At 39.0% G+C, this 17,780-nt stretch overlaps 1 protein-coding gene across 2 annotated transcripts in view; it reads right to left on the bottom strand.

Moving 5' to 3' along the window:
• Positions 1–17,780, bottom strand: part of KIF6 (kinesin family member 6) — a 485,408-nt gene that overhangs the window by 231,091 nt on the left and 236,537 nt on the right. For both annotated transcript variants that reach the window (XM_006148609.2, XM_006148610.2), the window contains 3 exons: positions 12,499–12,604; positions 11,222–11,360; positions 3,702–3,917 (listed from right to left, as the gene is read on the bottom strand). In XM_006148609.2, the coding sequence (XP_006148671.1) occupies positions 3,702–3,917; positions 11,222–11,360; positions 12,499–12,604 (461 nt within the window). The remainder of the gene's footprint in view (positions 1–3,701; positions 3,918–11,221; positions 11,361–12,498; positions 12,605–17,780) is intronic.

Here is a 17,780-nt window from a genome sequence, read left to right as displayed (position 1 = left end):
TCCCCCCCCCCCCCCCCCCCGCCAGCCTATCTTTGGCAACCACACGTGCCCTCTTGAAATGAACAACAACAAAAAAGACAAATGGGATTACATGAAATTAAGAAGTCTCTGCACAACATAAAGAACACTTAACAGAGTGAAGAGACAACCTATGAATTGAGAGCAGTATTTATTACAAACTATAAGCTACATGTGATAAAAGGTTAATATCCAAATGTATAAGGGACTTAAACAACTTTATAGAAAGAAAATAATCTTACTTTAAAATGGGCAAGGGACATGAATAGACATTTCCCAAAAGAAAACACACATATTCACATTATTCTTTAAGACTGGAATGTTATGAAATGTTCTTCCCTTCATCCTTGAAAGGCCCTAATTCTACTAATCTCTTGAGACCTAACTTCCATGTTATCTTGTCTGTAGTGCTTTTCTCCATCTACTGATTAAAGTTATTTCTTTCTACAGCATTTCTTTCCACTCCTGTTTGAGAACTTGTTATTTTATTCTCTGTTCTTTGGGTACAAAGCAACTTCTACTATTTAAAAGCTCTCAAGTCAGACATAATTTATTAGTTTGCCTTGGTACCTTCTACAACATGAACTCTGGGCTTCTCCATGAACATAGGCATGTTCAACAGATTCTCACACAGTAAGAGAAAAGGGCCTGCCCCCTTCAGGTTGCAGTTTTGGCTTTCAATGCACCTTTTAAATGCCAATGGCATCACCTGTGATGAGTGAGTGGGTTCTGTTAGCATCTTAAACAGTTAAAGGATGTGATGAATCATCTAGGCTTTTGGAATAATGACTGGTTCCAGGTTACTATGTGCAATGCTCAGTCAGAGAATTAAAACAGAAAAAAAAGCAACAAATCCAACTTTAAAACTCTTCCTATTTTAAAAAGAACAATATGACTCTTTTCAAACAGTGAGCGGAACAATCCTTCTCATTATTTCAAAGAAGCTAAAACAGACATTCAGCCTCCAAAACAACAACAGAAAGTCCCCGAGCCCCTAACTTTCCTTGCCTTGGCAGGCAGCTTGTGCAATGACTCCGCAGGGCTCTTGAGTGAACCATGAACTCAGTTTCATTTTCTAATTTGAAGGGAGTTGTTTTCAGCATGAAGAAGAAGTGAATGAAAGAAGGGGGGAGAATCATCAAAGGGGAAGCAGTTTCACAGCCGTTTCAGAGATGGTTAGATTTACTTACTTTTTGTATTAAAAACAGACCCAGGGATTGTTAATAGAAACTGACAATACCTACATAAGGCAGAAATACTTTCAGAACATCCTACTTAGTAATTTTTTTGTATTAGTCGTAGTTTATACAAGCTTCTTACATACAAAACAATCCAATAATAAAAGCCTAATCAGCTCCATAATCTTAAACATTGTAATGAATTATGCCATTACCTGTTGCTTTGTAGCCCCGATTCATCTACCACAATTTTCATCTTATTTGTAGTTCCGCCAAAAAATAAAATCAATTCCCCATCAATCCCTCCCTCACACGGTTAGATCAGTATCAGTCCATTTGTGAGCCCACTCTTATTTAATGTTATTTCTATCACTATATCCAATGACAGTTAAAACAACTCAAAAACCCTTTCAAATATAAGACTCTTCTCCAAAACTTTTATCTTATTTGTACTTGGACTTTATAAACAATTTCCATTATTTTCCCAGTGATTTTTCAAAATTCATATAAACTTAAATCATTCTCCAAACAACTAGAGTTTATCTTGATAGCAATATCAAGGGAGAAAAAGAGTTACTGAAAAAAATGAACCATAATTATAAGGGAGGAGAAAGATTATGAGATGCTGGGAGAAAAAGAATTATGAGGAGGGAGATGGTGTGGTCAAGAAGAAATAGAAAAAGTCTGTCACACAGCAAGGGTTGGATAGTGATATCTGAAGCCATTTCTGCATGGGAACATTAGTATGTGTCTTTGGAAGAGGCCAGTAAACATGAGCCGTGGGATTCTAACATGGGTACTGATTGCAACCTTTCATTTCAGCAGAGATGTCAAATCTGTAAAGTCAACAATACTAGTTGTTGTAGGGCCTGGGGAGGGACCAACTCTTCCTTATCTCTGTGGAGAGCCTCACCAGCCACCCAGAGACAATTCTCACCCTTATCCCCACATCCAATCAGCCACTGACACCCATCCACTTAATTTCCTAAATTCTGGTGCACCCCCCCCCCACCTTTTTTTCATCCCCTTTCTTTGGTCTGGACTACTATAATGGCCTCCTAACTAGTCATGAAGTCTTGGTGTCCGCTTCCATCTGTTTTGCACATGTTAATCAACTGCTTTCTCAGCTTCTCAATCCCCTAGTTCAATCATATCTGCCTTTTTCTCTTTCTAAAATGCTCCTTTTCACCAAAAATTCCCTGGATGCTGTTTACACAGTTGATTCCTTCTGCTTGCAACAAAGCTTCTAACAGATCCACCCTCATTCTTCCCTTTGGATCTTTCTGGTCTTAACTGGAGGTAGAGTTCCTGGTATGTGCTTGCTCAGTAATATACAGGTGAACTTTGGTAGTCGATTTTTCAGTGGGTATCTTCTATATCAATGTTTGAAGACCCTGAGGTCAGAGGCTATGTCGTCCATGTGTGCCTTCATCTATAGTATAGGGGTAAATGAGAATTTATCTCATATGATAGGATTAAAAAGTGAATTCAAATAGAGAACTCTGAATAGTACTTGGTATATATAAGGACAATGTAAGCTTTTGTCATCATAATGACAATGGTTTCCTAGAATTCTGAGTGAATTCTACTATGTTGCTCAAGAAATATTCAAACCAAGATTTGGAATCATGAGATTCAAGAACATTAATATCACAAAATATTTATTCTCAATATATTATTCTCAATATTGTTTGTATTAACTAAAAAAGTGTGCTTAACATTGTACTCTTTCATTACTCCCAGGCTAATTCTTTAGAAATGCATCCCAATAAATATTGCGTTGTTGGAAAAGTCATAATGCATTTTTGCACAGAAAAAATAGATCATGACTTTCCTGACAATCTAATATTTATACTGAAAATCTCAACTTATGTTGCCAAAAAAAAGAAGCTCTTCACTCTTTTGTTCCAGCACATCCCATACATCAGATTCCTGTATCTTCAATGGAAAGGCATCAGTCATGTGACCGTACATCCTCTGCTTATTCAACAGAAAGAGAAACGTACACAAACCCTTGGCTACTAGCACAGTTTGGAGCAGTGGCACTGACAGAAATCAGAAGCTAGAAATGGGGCAGGTGATTCAGAGTTGGCCCATGCCTGTCAGATCCTATTATCTGATAAAGTTTTGCTAATTTATTATCTATTAAGATCATGAAACTACTTTTAAAAATTATTTTACTGCAGATAACTCAATTTGATTTCAAAATAAACCCAGCATCATCACATCAGTTTTAGGACAGCTGACTTTATTCTATCCTTGCTATATCAGAGGAAGGTTTTTGTTCCCTTTCAAGTTAAGTTTTCTATACTTACCCTAGACTCATCTACCATAGTACATCTCAATTTGGGAAGGTGGAATTTAATTTAAGAGATTTGAGAGTTATGAAAAATAATTCTAATGAATACATTATTAGAAGCTTCATCCTCTCATATTTAAATCTAAAGGATGCTATACCGAAATAGATATAGACAATGAGGAATACTAGACATTTAGTTAACTGACCTGATTTCTTGTGAAGCAAACTGGATCTGTGTCCAAAAGTGCTGAAGTCCGGGACCTGCACGGGTGGTGAGGAGACCAATGTCCTCCGACCTTCCGGTGCCCCAGGGGGGAAGGGTGAGCTCGGGGAGTGTCTGAAATCACTCCTATCCATGCTAGATAAGTGGAGAGCATCCTGAGCTTTCTTCTTCTCCTTTTTTAACATGTTGACCAGAATATCTGACACTTGACTTAAGGATTTAATGATTCATACTAGATTATAATAGTCAAAACACAAATTTTCCAAATGTGATGCATTTTCTCCATAATATTTGCTATTTTTCAGGTAGTAAAGACTGACTAGAGGAAGACTGCAACTTCCCAAGGCTCTATCTACAGTTATGGACAATTTAGGAGGCTGTTAGTCTTCTAATATGGCACCATTTTATGAAAAAATAGTAAACTAAAGGTCTTTAAAATGGTCTGAGTTTAAGCCAGCTAGGTCTTAAAAATTTTTATGAAAATGTTTATAAGAAGTAAAATGAAGACCAAATAGCAGGCAATGGAGATACATATATATCTGTGAGTAAACAAGTCCTTTGTCTGGGAAGAACACCCCCTGCGGTGTTTGGAAGGGAGGCAGCAAGAGAAGGGGAAAGGTGAGAACCACCCAGCTGGCAGAAAGGCCGGAACAATCCTGGTGTCCAGCGTGGTAATGACTATACAGCCAGAGCACCCCCACGTCCATCATGCTTGTTTAGAGCACATCGAGAAGGGGACTGAAAGTTGCTTTTGAGTTTCCATTTTTTTGCTCTTGAAGGGAACAGAAGAAATGATGAGCATATAGACCTATCATTTTCAAATACACCTTTCGTGGGTCACTGAGGTATGCCAGGGACACTAATGACAAGTGATAGTTGATGCAAGAGTAATTGTGGCTTTCCATTGTTGAAATTTGCTGTCTGATACTGGACACATTCTTAAATAAATGTGGTTATGTTATACATCATTTTAATGCACATTCATCACTCTATTTTCTTCTGTTAATAACTTGTTTATTTTATATGTGTTTTAGACTATGGAAATGTTAGTCAAAAAGCAAATCTGAGTGATTTTTTTATTCAAGTTCAAAATAGATCACAAAGGAGCAGAGACAATTTGCAAAATCAACAACGCATTTGACCCAGGAACTGCTAATCAATGTACAGTGCAGTGATGGTTCAAAAAGTTTTGCAAAAGAGACAAGAGCCTTTAAGATGAGGAGCACAGCATCCGGCCATCGAAAGTTGACAACAACCAATTGAGAAGAATCACAGAAGCCGATCCTCTTCCAACTACATGAGAAGTTGCCGAAGAACTCAATGTCAAACATTTTATGATCACTTGGCATTTGAAGCAAACTGGAAAGGTTTTGAAAAAGCTCCATAAGTGGGTACCTAGTGAACTGACTGAAAATAAAAAATACTGTCATTTTGAAGTGTTATCTTCACTTACTCTATGCAGCAACAAACCACTTCTCAATTTGATGGTGACATGAGACAAAAAGTGGAATTTATGTAACAATTGGTGATGACTATTTCAGTGGTTGGACTGAGAAGACGTTCTAAAGCACTTCCTAGAGCCAAACTCACACCAAAAAAAGGTCATGGTCACTGCTGGGGTTTGATCCACTAAAACTTTCAGAATCCTGGTGAAACATTACATCTGAGAAGTATGCTCAGCAAATCAATGAGATGCACCAAAAACTGCAACTCCTACTAATGGTCAACAGAAAGGGCCCAATTCTCCATGACAACGCCCTACTACATGTTGCATAACCAATGTTTCAAAAGTTGAATGAATCAGGTTACAAAGTTTAGCCTAATATGCCATATTCACCTGACCTCTTGCCAACCACCTACCATTTCTTCAAGCATCTCCACAACTTTTTGCTGGAAAAATGCTTTCCACAACCAGCAGGATGCAGAAGTGCTTTCCAAAAGTTTATTGAATCCCCAAGCACAGATTTTTATGCTCAGGAATTAACAAGTTTATTTAAAAATGTGTTGATTATAATGATTTCTATTTTGATTCATGAAGATGTATTTGAACCAAGTTATAATTATTCAAGATTCATAGTCTCAAACCACAATTGCTTTTGCACCAACCTAACAAAACCACTTCATTCTATCCTACTTCACTGTGCATTCCGGATTTAACATGCTGAGAACTCTCAAAGATCTTTGTCCTATCCAGTAGGAGGGGAAGTGAGATAATACACCTATGGGTGATGATCACACTGCAATCCCTCTCCTTCATTTTTCCTCTTGGGATTTTGGGCACATGTGCATGTACTGAGTAGGTTTTTTAAGATACTGGGTCTAGGACTGTAATTGCTGCAGCCAGCCATGTGGGATCCAGCTGTCTTAACCAACTTACTCCTGCTGGCCCCCCAAAAGGCCTTTCTAAAAGTAACATTTAAGCAGAGATCTAAATGTCAAGAACTGTCTAGAGGAAGAACTTTTTTTTTAGAGTTTTTTTTTTTTTTCCTCTGTAGGGTGTGCACACTCACTAGAGAGATGTTTTTTTTTTTTCTCTGTAGGGTGTGAACACTCACTAGAGAGACGGAGAGGGACAGAGACAGAGAAAGCAAGAAATAACCCTCCTTACGGGGGATGGCCACAAACTAAATCCCTAAAGAGAAATGGGCTTGGCAATGGTTTCCAATGCTACACTCCTACAAGGCACAGGACAGCCCCACAACAAAGAATATCAAGAATGCCAAAGCTGAGAATTTGACCCAGGAACTGCTAATCAATGTACAGTGCAGTGATGGTTCAAAAAGTTTTGCAAAAGAGACAAGAGCCTTTAAGATGAGGAGCACAGCATCCGGCCATCGAAAGTTGACAACAACCAATTGAGAAGAATCACAGAAGCCGATCCTCTTCCAACTACATGAGAAGTTGCCGAAGAACTCAATGTCAAACATTTTATGATCACTTGGCATTTGAAGCAAACTGGAAAGGTTTTGAAAAAGCTCCATAAGTGGGTACCTAGTGAACTGACTGAAAATAAAAAATACTGTCATTTTGAAGTGTTATCTTCACTTACTCTATGCAGCAACAAACCACTTCTCAATTTGATGGTGACATGAGACAAAAAGTGGAATTTATGTAACAATTGGTGATGACTATTTCAGTGGTTGGACTGAGAAGACGTTCTAAAGCACTTCCTAGAGCCAAACTCACACCAAAAAAAGGTCATGGTCACTGCTGGGGTTTGATCCACTAAAACTTTCAGAATCCTGGTGAAACATTACATCTGAGAAGTATGCTCAGCAAATCAATGAGATGCACCAAAAACTGCAACTCCTACTAATGGTCAACAGAAAGGGCCCAATTCTCCATGACAACGCCCTACTACATGTTGCATAACCAATGTTTCAAAAGTTGAATGAATCAGGTTACAAAGTTTAGCCTAATATGCCATATTCACCTGACCTCTTGCCAACCACCTACCATTTCTTCAAGCATCTCCACAACTTTTTGCTGGAAAAATGCTTTCCACAACCAGCAGGATGCAGAAGTGCTTTCCAAAAGTTTATTGAATCCCCAAGCACAGATTTTTATGCTCAGGAATTAACAAGTTTATTTAAAAATGTGTTGATTATAATGATTTCTATTTTGATTCATGAAGATGTATTTGAACCAAGTTATAATTATTCAAGATTCATAGTCTCAAACCACAATTGCTTTTGCACCAACCTAACAAAACCACTTCATTCTATCCTACTTCACTGTGCATTCCGGATTTAACATGCTGAGAACTCTCAAAGATCTTTGTCCTATCCAGTAGGAGGGGAAGTGAGATAATACACCTATGGGTGATGATCACACTGCAATCCCTCTCCTTCATTTTTCCTCTTGGGATTTTGGGCACATGTGCATGTACTGAGTAGGTTTTTTAAGATACTGGGTCTAGGACTGTAATTGCTGCAGCCAGCCATGTGGGATCCAGCTGTCTTAACCAACTTACTCCTGCTGGCCCCCCAAAAGGCCTTTCTAAAAGTAACATTTAAGCAGAGATCTAAATGTCAAGAACTGTCTAGAGGAAGAACTTTTTTTTTAGAGTTTTTTTTTTTTTCCTCTGTAGGGTGTGCACACTCACTAGAGAGATGGAGAGGGACAGAGACAGAGAAAGCAAGAAATAACCCTCCTTACGGGGGATGGCCACAACATAATTCCTTCTCTTCCATTTTCCTCTCAGGAACTTGGGCATGCATGCACATGCACCCAGCATGAGTTTTAAGCGCTGGGTCCTGGACTCAAACTGTGGTCAAATATGTGGGAGTCCAGCAATGTAACCATTACACCATCTGCTGGTCCCTAGAGGAAGAACATCTAAGCAGAGGAAGTGACTAAATCCCTAAAGAGAAATGGGCTTGGCAATGGTTTCCAATGCTACACTCCTACAAGGCACAGGACAGCCCCACAACAAAGAATATCAAGAATGCCAAAGCTGAGAAACCTTGTGTCAGAAGAATAATGAGAGAAGCTGGGGGTGGTACAGCAGCACAAGCAGACCTGCATGAATCCACCCGAGGGTCTCCTTGAGCATGCCAGGTGTATGCATGTGCTCATGACCTGGGCTCCCTGAGCCTAGGATTAGTGGTGGTGTGAAGCCTGTTGGGGGTGCCTATCCCCCTCTCTTTCTCCTTTTCCTTCTCCTTCTCTTTCTTTCTCCTTCTCTCTCTCTTCTTTCATGAAAGAAATAAGCAAGTAAACTTGACAAAGAACAGAATAAGCTCACTGTGGCTGAAGCATGTACTCAGGTGATGAGGCATAAGAAATGAAATCAGGAGTGAGTGGACAGGGGCTAGATCAAGGAGGGCCTTGGAAGTCAGATTTGGATTTTATTCTAAGTGGGAAGCCCCTAAAGATTTTAATTAGAGAAAGAACAGCTTCTGATTTACAGTTCTCTAAGATCATAGTACAAATTTGTCTTATTTGCTGCCTTCCTTCCGTCTTTTTTGTCTTCTTCCCTCCCCAGCCCGTTTAACTCAGGCCTTTGTGCCAAGTGCTACACTGGGGACTGAAATGCTCTGCTACTTGTTTTATGAAGGAGCATCTGAACTTTACTCAAACTGATGAAGTCCCTGGAAAGACACTATTTTTATTCCCTTTCCAAGAATGTTCAATGTCATTCATGGTCATTTGGTTGCATTACTATCTTTTGTTGAGCTCAAGTAAAATTACTTTTTTTAAATGACTTTTTAAAATTATTACTTTTTTAAAAAAAGAGAGATTTTTGTTATATGGCATGAGTGCTTGCTGGAAAGACAGAGAGAGAGACAGAAAGACAGAAAGCAAGAAATCAACCACTAGGGGGATGGCCATACTTCAATCCCTTCTCTCCATTCTCCCCATGGGATTCTGGGCACACATGCACACACACCCAGCATGAGTTTTAAACTATTGGGTTTGGGACTTGAACCGCGGTTGACTACATGGGAGTTCAGTGACATAACCATTATGCCATCTGCTGGTCCCCCAAATTACCTGGCCCCCACCCTCGGAAGCTGTATCTTTCTCATTTCTCTTGTCACAGTCTTAGCTTTCCTGGTCCTATAAAGAACAAATATGAAAATATCCTTCAACCTGACTGAATGACTGTGAAATTGCAGGAGCCTTTCTTGGTCATTAGCCTTTGATAAACATATGCTTTGAGATGAAATCTTAGCTGCTATTTTTCAGCTGAATTTAGCTAGTGTCTCCATAGTCAACAGCTTCCATTATATAATGCTCCATTGTGCCCAAGCCCTGCTGGCTTTGCTCAGAACAGCGAGGTTGGGCAGCTCTTATGCTCCTCGCCCTGGGAAGGAAGAAACAGCTTCATCGAGTAGTTACAGAGCCAATAAATGGAGAACTAGGATTTCAGTCAGGTAGGAATGTAAGTTCAGTGTTATTTTCACCATGACCCCTTACACAGTATCATTTTAAATATCAATGTCAGATGGCGGGGAATCCTGTTTGAATTACTCTTAGTAAAGAATTGAGTGTAGCCCCACAAGGACAGCGGGAAGAAAGGAGATGACGTATGTCTCTTTCACTCTCTTTTAAAAATAAACATATCTGAACAAGCCTGAACTGTTCCCTGTCTGTCATATCTCATTTTATCCCTCCTATATTCACAGACATTCATAAGCCCAGAAGGGGATTAAGAAGTTGGTAGGAGTATTTAGGGAGACGATCCTAGATTAGGATCATGGCCAGAAAACAAAGCAGAGATCAGACTGGAGCTGGGGCCAGGACTGAGGTCTAGGCAGGGACCATCCTTAGAGATGGATGGGGTAAGAGTAAAAGGAATGCAGAGGTGACGACACTTGTGGGCAGCTCTCGTAGACAAGGGCTCGTGTGTGGGGGTAATTCACAGCTGAAACCACTGTCACTGGCTCAGTAACACCACAGCTAACACACACCTGAATCTGACACATAGGGTCTGCTCATACTCAACTAAAATTAGAAACTGGAGCTAATCAGGCAGCATGTCTACCCCAGTTCAGTTTGTTTTTATCTCTTTATTATTGAATTTCCATCATGTAGACTGTTTTTATGCACTTTGCACAATAGTTGAAGTGATTTTTTTTTTAAAAAAACTGAACGAAAATATCTGTTTATAAAGAACTGACCAAAATGACTTGTACATGTTTGCAATCTGTGAAAGTAATGAAAATGTCAAGTCTTTTTATGAGATGCTTGAAAGAAAATGAGAAACAAAACTGAAGAAATACTGGGGAGTCCTGAGGGCTAACCAAGCCAACATGGGCTCTTTAGAAGTAACCACTTAGCCTGTAACTGGAGGCAGTGCATGCTCCCGTGGGCTGCCACCAACTTTAGCACCTGAAATACACGGCCTCCTGGAGCCAATGAGTTCTATCTTGAACACTCATCAGCACTCACTTCCAACTTCAGGAACATTTCTAAGTGGAACTCAAAGCAGTAGATCTGGCTTTTAAATTTAAAGTTACATTTAAATAAATCTCTGTTCTTCTTAAGCTAAGGACCATTTGTCATTTTTCAGCCATCATTTGAGTTTCACCCACACACCAGCCACAAATTCTGGGCCATAGTGAGGTTGTGGTCAGTCCAGTGTCCGGTCAGTTAGCTAAAGATAACCAGCTAACTTACTGGCTCAGAACTAAAACGGAAAGAACACTGCAGAGTAGTAAAAAATATTTTTAAAAATGTTATGTTAAGAGACAGTATAAGAAAGCCCATACTTTTTAGTAAATTGGAATGTTCCCTGCAATAGTAACTGAGTCTTGCTAAAAGCAAAGTAAATGTTTCTCCTTAATAACAACTAAGATTTTCACTAGTGGCTACCTTCTGTTAGCTGAAGGAACATTTTACTTTTGAGTGGAAAGAAGCAATATGAACTGGAAGCAGAGTAGGCGTTGTGATGTGGCTAAGGAAATAAAAGCTTTAAAAGGGAAAGACAGCTCATTGGTCCCACCACCGCTCTCAGGGTAGTAGAGGGAGACTTTCTCATCCCCTTAGAAAGGATACTGATTTCATTATCTCTCTGCTTTAAGACATCTTGTAGCTTTTTGTATTCTTCCCCTTTTAAAGCTTCTTGGCACTCTTGATTTTTGATTTCAGAGGAAGCTATACTCTTTCCAGAGATGTTCTTGTCATTCAGTAGTTTCTGTAAGATGATATAAACAAGAGCTTGGTATCCATGTTTCTTTTCCCAATTTCTTTATTTCTTTGACTCTTTTTCCTTCAACAGTTCTCTGCACCCTTCAGGCACAAGTCCTTGTCTTTGCAATGCAGTTGCTTTTTATACTTGGGAGGTCTTCCCTATTCTACCATCTGCCTTCTTTCCCATCCTCCTTCCTCATTCCCCTCTCCCTATCTCATTTCTCCTGCCCTAAGTTGGGAAATACTTATTCAAACACTATATCCTCTTAGAGTCCTTTCCCTTTTTCCATAACACCATGCCACTTGATTTACACTTGAATTATCATGGTTTTTTTTTTTTTTGAATGGTTTTCGCTAGAGGGCGCTTGCGCTCGCCAGACAGACAGAGAGAGAAAGAGAGATAGAAAGCGAGAAATCACCCCCCAGGGGGGATGGCCACGCCGCAATCCCTTCTCCTCCATTCTCCTCTTGGGATCTTGGGCACGCATGCACACGTGCCCGGCGTGAGTTTAAGCTGCCGGGTCCAGGACTTGAACCATGGTCGACTACATGGGAGTCCAGCGACATAGCCATTATGCTAACTGCTGGTCCCTTATCATGTATTTTTTAAACATATATATCTTCTCTATGACTTTCTGATTTAATTTTGTCTTCCCTCTGCCTGACCTATAGTAGACTTACAATACAAGTTTATTATCATAATGAAGTATGTAAAAATACAAGGAAAGTACAAGTAAAAGCCAATGACAGTCCCACTCCTTCAACATAAAAATAAAACCTAAGGCAGAGGAAAATACTCACAAGTTCTAGACATAAATCAATAACTGCTGAAAAAATAGGACACAATTCTCTTGACATAGTTTGAAAATGAATGACTTTTTGAAAAGGAACTGCTCTGTAGAAAGTAGAACTTCCTGGCAAAAGAATTAGAAGACCATGGTCTAAGCTTGTTTATTGGCAAGTAAGATACAACCTTTCAAGAGAGTCAGTGATAACTACAGCACTGGTTTGACGATCACAACATTTTCAGTATGTGTGAAGCTGGGTCCTAATCTACCTAGGGTTGGTCAACTAGAAAAGTTTTAATTGCAGTTTAAACATGGCAGAAAATGACTTCTCCTGGAGGAAATATTTAAATTTACCTTTAAGTGATGAAAGCAGTGATGAATTTTACGCATGTCAGCACCAACCTCTAGTCTACTCTCTGGATCCTGGTCTTCCAAAAAGGATGTTACTAGTTTCTCCAACCTAAAAAATACATAATGTGTAAGAAAGAATGATGAGCTAGTAACTTTAGAAATTCTAACAGAGGGGTCAGTAGGTGGTGTGGTGGTTAAGGGCACTGGACTCCCACATGGCCAACCACAGTTCAAGTTGTGGACGTGGCGACTTGCTTTCTCACTTTCCTCCCCCTCCTCCTCTCTCTCTCTCTCTCTCTCTCTCTCTCTCGCTTTCTCTCACTCTGTCGCTCTTTGGTCAAATTAATATGAAATAAATGAATAATAAATGAAATTAAGTAAAATAATTCTTTAAAAGAAAAGAAGTTCTAATGGAATTACTTGGTTAGTTAACATTTGAAAAACAGGATATTCTTTGCAGAAATATAGTTATCTGATTTGATTATAAAAGGAAGGGGAAAGACAGAGATTAACAAAGTAAAATCTGTAATGATGAAATAACTCGACTAATTTCCAATGCATTTTCTTTTTTGGGGGGATTTTTTTATTATACATTTTTAAAATTTATTTACATTTAATTACATGTCTTTACAGTATACATTTCTTTTTCCAACACAAATACCTTGCATGTCAGTCAAGACAAAGATATTACTATACACATTATCACTAGCAAATAGCTTCTTATTTTTGTCAGTTAAGCATACTTTTACCAGTTTTTTTCTTCCCCTTTCACTTCCCTCCCTTACATAATAAATCCCCCTCCCACATTTTTGTTGATTCACAAAAGATCTTAAAGTATGTACAAAGCTAGAATTTAGTGACAAGTGCATTTTAATTTTCTTCTGAAACATTTTTTCTCTCTCCATTCTCCCTTTTACTAAAGAGAGGTATAAACTAACTTATTTGCAAAAAAAAAAAAAAAAAAATGATTTATCTCAATTTGGCCTGTTATTTGCACAAAGCCCCATAAGAATTCAATTTCTGATGAAAGGCAACAGATACTATTATATTATTAAACTTTTGCCACAAAATAAGAATGCTCACATTTTCCAATTGCAAAGGGGTCACAAAGGGAGAAAAGTTTATATTTCAAAATCGTTTTTTAAGAAATTGCTGAAACTATCAAAAACTCAAAACAAAACAAAAATCCTTAAATCTGGAAGACTAAGCAGAGAAGAAAATCAGTAATGCTTTAGAAAAAAGTCATAAAATTCTATTTCAGCAATTCAGTCTTGTGTAATCTCTCTTTTGTTGAATTTACAGTGTCAATCTGGCTATGATGTGCCTTGGAGAAGATCTTACTGGGTTGATTCTATGTGGGGTCCTTTGTATTTTTTGGGTCTGGATATTTGAGCGGCTCTCTAGGTTTGGAACGTTTTCTTCCAGGATTTCATGGACTAGATTAACAAAGCTCTTACTAGTTTCTTCACATTTTGGGATACCAATGATCTAGATGTTTGGTTGTCTAATGGTATCTAGTATTACTCATATTATTCTTATTTTGGGGGGCTATTTTCTCAGTCTTTTTGGTGAATTTTTCTAGATCAGAGGTTCTGTCTTCTACATTTCAGATTCGATCTTCTGCATGATCTAATCTGCTTTTAATACTTTCAGGGGAGGTTTTGATTTCCTGCATTACAGTCTTCATCTCTAACAGTTACATTTGATTCCTTTTTTGGTATGTATTTCCTCTTTCAGATTGTGAAAGAACTTCCTTGCCTCCTGGAACTCATTGTGTCTTTTCTCCTACATTTTCTGGAGTTCGTTCTCTTTCTTCTTTTGCATCTCTGTTAGCTTTGTCACTATGAATATCCTAAATTCTTTATCTGACATTTCCACAAGTTCCATTGTACTTTCTATGGATGATGAAGGGCTGTTCTTACCCTTGGGGGAGAGATATTTTCTTGATTTCCCATATTTCTTGTGCCTCTGCAGTGGTTTCTGGTCATCTGATGGATTATGTTATTCCCTGCCTTCTTGGAGTGAATTCTGAGTGCTAGAGGCATGTGCAGAAGGAGATGACCTGCAATATTTCTGCAGTTTCATTTCTCTGATCCTCATCAGGCAGTCTACACATTTGTCAGTGGAACTGGATATTACAAAGGCCTCACAGTTTCAAGGGAATGGTGCACCTGGGCTGAGCTGTGGGATTTCAACTAAGAATTCAAAGGTGTATGGGAGGAGATGAGCTGCACTCACTACAGCTCCGTATTTCTCCCAGCTGCTCACTTTGCAGTCTCTGTTTTCTGATTTTTAGTCATTTGTTGGTATATTCACATTTGACTAATTTGTTGGAGATTTCTGCTACTGTAAGCTCCTAAGCTTCACTTTACTGTGAGGTACTTCTATGCCTATTTCTCCTCTACTACTGTATTTTGCAATGTGGTATCCCCAGAAAGGAATATGAATTTAGATTTATAAAGATGAGTTTCTCCCTCTCTGTAGCAGTTCAGTGGGGGTTGAAGTTTTCTATGACCCTAAAAATATTCAGTTGGTTTGCTACTGTGCACCTAGACCTGCTTAGACACTCAGTGTGTGGAAGGAGAGAAGCAAGGTGAGAAAGTCAGGTAAAAGAAAATAAACAAAAGGAAAAGGATGAAAAAAAAAGAAGACAAAACAAAACAATGAAAAGGGAAGAAAAATTTTTTATAAAGGCAAAAAAATGAGAACCATGTGGCATGCTAACATGCCGTGCAAAAGAAAAAAGACAGAGACTACCCTACCTGGCTTTTCACTGAGTGTTGGGCTGTAAGGAGAGGTTTGGGGCAGAGGCTTTTCAGTTAAAGGGGCAGGGCTAGGCTCACCTCAGATGCACATGCATTCTGATTTTTCGTTGGGTGTTTAAATGCGTTTTCATACACAGCTTTAAATATAAGAATTGTTTGATTTCTTTCTTTCTTTTTTTTAGAGGTTTTTACTATAGGGCACATGTGCTTGCCAGAAAGACAGAGAGACAGAGAGACAGAAAGTAAGAAATCACCCCCCAGGGGGGATAGCCATGCCACCTTCCCTTCTCCTACATTCTTCTCTCAGGATCTTGGGCATGCACACACATGTGCCTGGTGTGAGTTTAAGCCACTGAGTCCAGGACTAGAACCACGGTCAACTACATGGGAGTACAGCGACATAGCCATTAGGCCAACTGTTGGCCCCAAGAATTGTTTGATTTCTATAGTCCATCCATTCTAGCCAAGCTGAGTTTTTATGCCCCTGTGCCTGGCTGCCACACTGTTGGAGAAAGTAATAAAAAATAATGTTTTTAATGTTTCATTAAAAATTCATGCAACTTAGCCATAGCTGGCACCTCAATAATGCTCCACAATCCTTTTAGTCATTCCTGGTTGATTTATGGGCTTCACAGTGGCTATTCCAAATCTTTCCACAACCCTCAAGCCTACCATGACTCTTCCATTCTTTGTCTATAAAGTAGCATCTCACTAGACTGATAAAGTCAAGCTGATACAAGCAGATTCCTCAGTCTCCATTCCCTTCACCTCAGAGCATCTCTGCCTCACTATTAGGCCCTCTTCCTCCTTTTATATACTTTGGATAATACCTTTCTCTCCCTCTCAAGGTCCACCTCTCCTGGGCTCTCTCCCTGCTTCTTCCAAAGCATCCCTGATGAACTATCCATCCTCTCACTTACCTTTTCATCACTTCTCTATACTAACATTTCTCTGTTTACAATGATGTTCATACTTATCCTATTCTAAAAGAAAACAAAGTAGAAAACTAACACCTCCTTTTAGAAGGATCATCCAACCACGCTACTCTGAAGTCCTAGTGTAGTTTGAAGCACTGTTCATGCTACACTCCAGAGTCTGTGTACACATCTTAGCTTCCCTGGCACATTATAAATTTCTTGAGGTGATTCTTGGCTCTTACTCTCTTTGTCTTCACCACCCCCACATATTAGTTTTCAATACAAATGTGTTTATTAGTTAATGGACTCATGTCTGTGAAATGATTCTCTTCTGTGTTTAGACAGAACCTTTAATAAGGAAGGCAGAAGAAGGACGATCAATATCTAAGACACGAGGTATTGTGACACATCAGTAATGTGTCTTTCCAGCATTATGATGAAAGTATCTACAAACGCTCAGAATCTTTTCTTTCTTTCTTTCTTTCTTTCTTTCTTTCTTTCTTTCTTTCTTTCTTTCTTTCTTTCTTTCTTTTTTTGAGAGGTTTTTTCTATAGGACGTGTGCGCTCACCAGACAGACAGAGAGAGACAGAGAGATAGAAAGCGAGAAATCATCCCCCAGGGGGGATGGCCACGCCACAATTCCTTCTCCTCCATTCTCCTCTTGGGATCTTGGGCACGCACACACACGCACCCAGCGTGAGTTTAAGCCACTGGGTCCAGGATGTGAACCACGGTCAACTACGTGGGAGTCCAGTGACATAGCCATTATGCTAACTGCTGGTCCCCAAACGTTCAGCATCTTTTAAAGCTATACATGTTTCCTTCCTCTGTTCCTATCAGTTCCTCAAACAAGATGTAATGATTTCTGTCATAGAACAGCCTTGGATTCATGTTTATCTCTTCCTGTAATCTGTGGCATGTGACAGGTGATGTTTACATGTGTGAGACAGTTTATATTGTGATTTTTAAATGGGTTTGTCCAGGTGGAGGAATACTTGTCTTATGCACTATTTCACTGATTGCCATTATGTTCCCTTGCGGAATAGAGCACCCAGCTACCAGATATGCAGAGAGAGACATTTCTAATGCCAAGATTAATTTTGGCATTAATTATGCTTATGAATAAACTTCCAAACAGTATGTATGTAAATAAATGAAAAGGTTAACAACTTCTCTTCCCTCTCCCCTGCTTCCATTTCCATTTCAAAAAATTCATTCTCGATATCTTGGTAATCCACTGTAACAGCTTAAATATATTCTAGTTCTTAGCAAAGTGGCTATCTACATCTATCTGATCATGCGTAGATGTCTTTGTTTTTACAAAGACAACATCACAGTCTGGATGGTGTTCTTTACCATTATTTTGTGAAGAACTTATCACAGTACATACCCAGAGGACCTATTTTATTTTTAATGGCTATATAATATTCCATACTATGAGTGTGTTTTTACTCTTGCTAGACACTACTGTGACATATTCAAGTTGCTACTTTCCTTTGTAACTCATGAAGAACCCTGTATCTACAATTCTCACTTAATAAGACTTCAACAAATAGTAATGTTGACCTACTCATACTTTGCCAGGATACTTTGCAGAAAGTC

Source organism: Tupaia chinensis, unplaced genomic scaffold (genome assembly GCF_000334495.1).
Source record: "Tupaia chinensis unplaced genomic scaffold, TupChi_1.0 Scaffold000238_1, whole genome shotgun sequence".
Lineage (NCBI taxonomy): Eukaryota > Metazoa > Chordata > Mammalia > Scandentia > Tupaiidae > Tupaia > Tupaia belangeri.
This window is presented reverse-complemented; position numbering and strand designations above follow the sequence as displayed.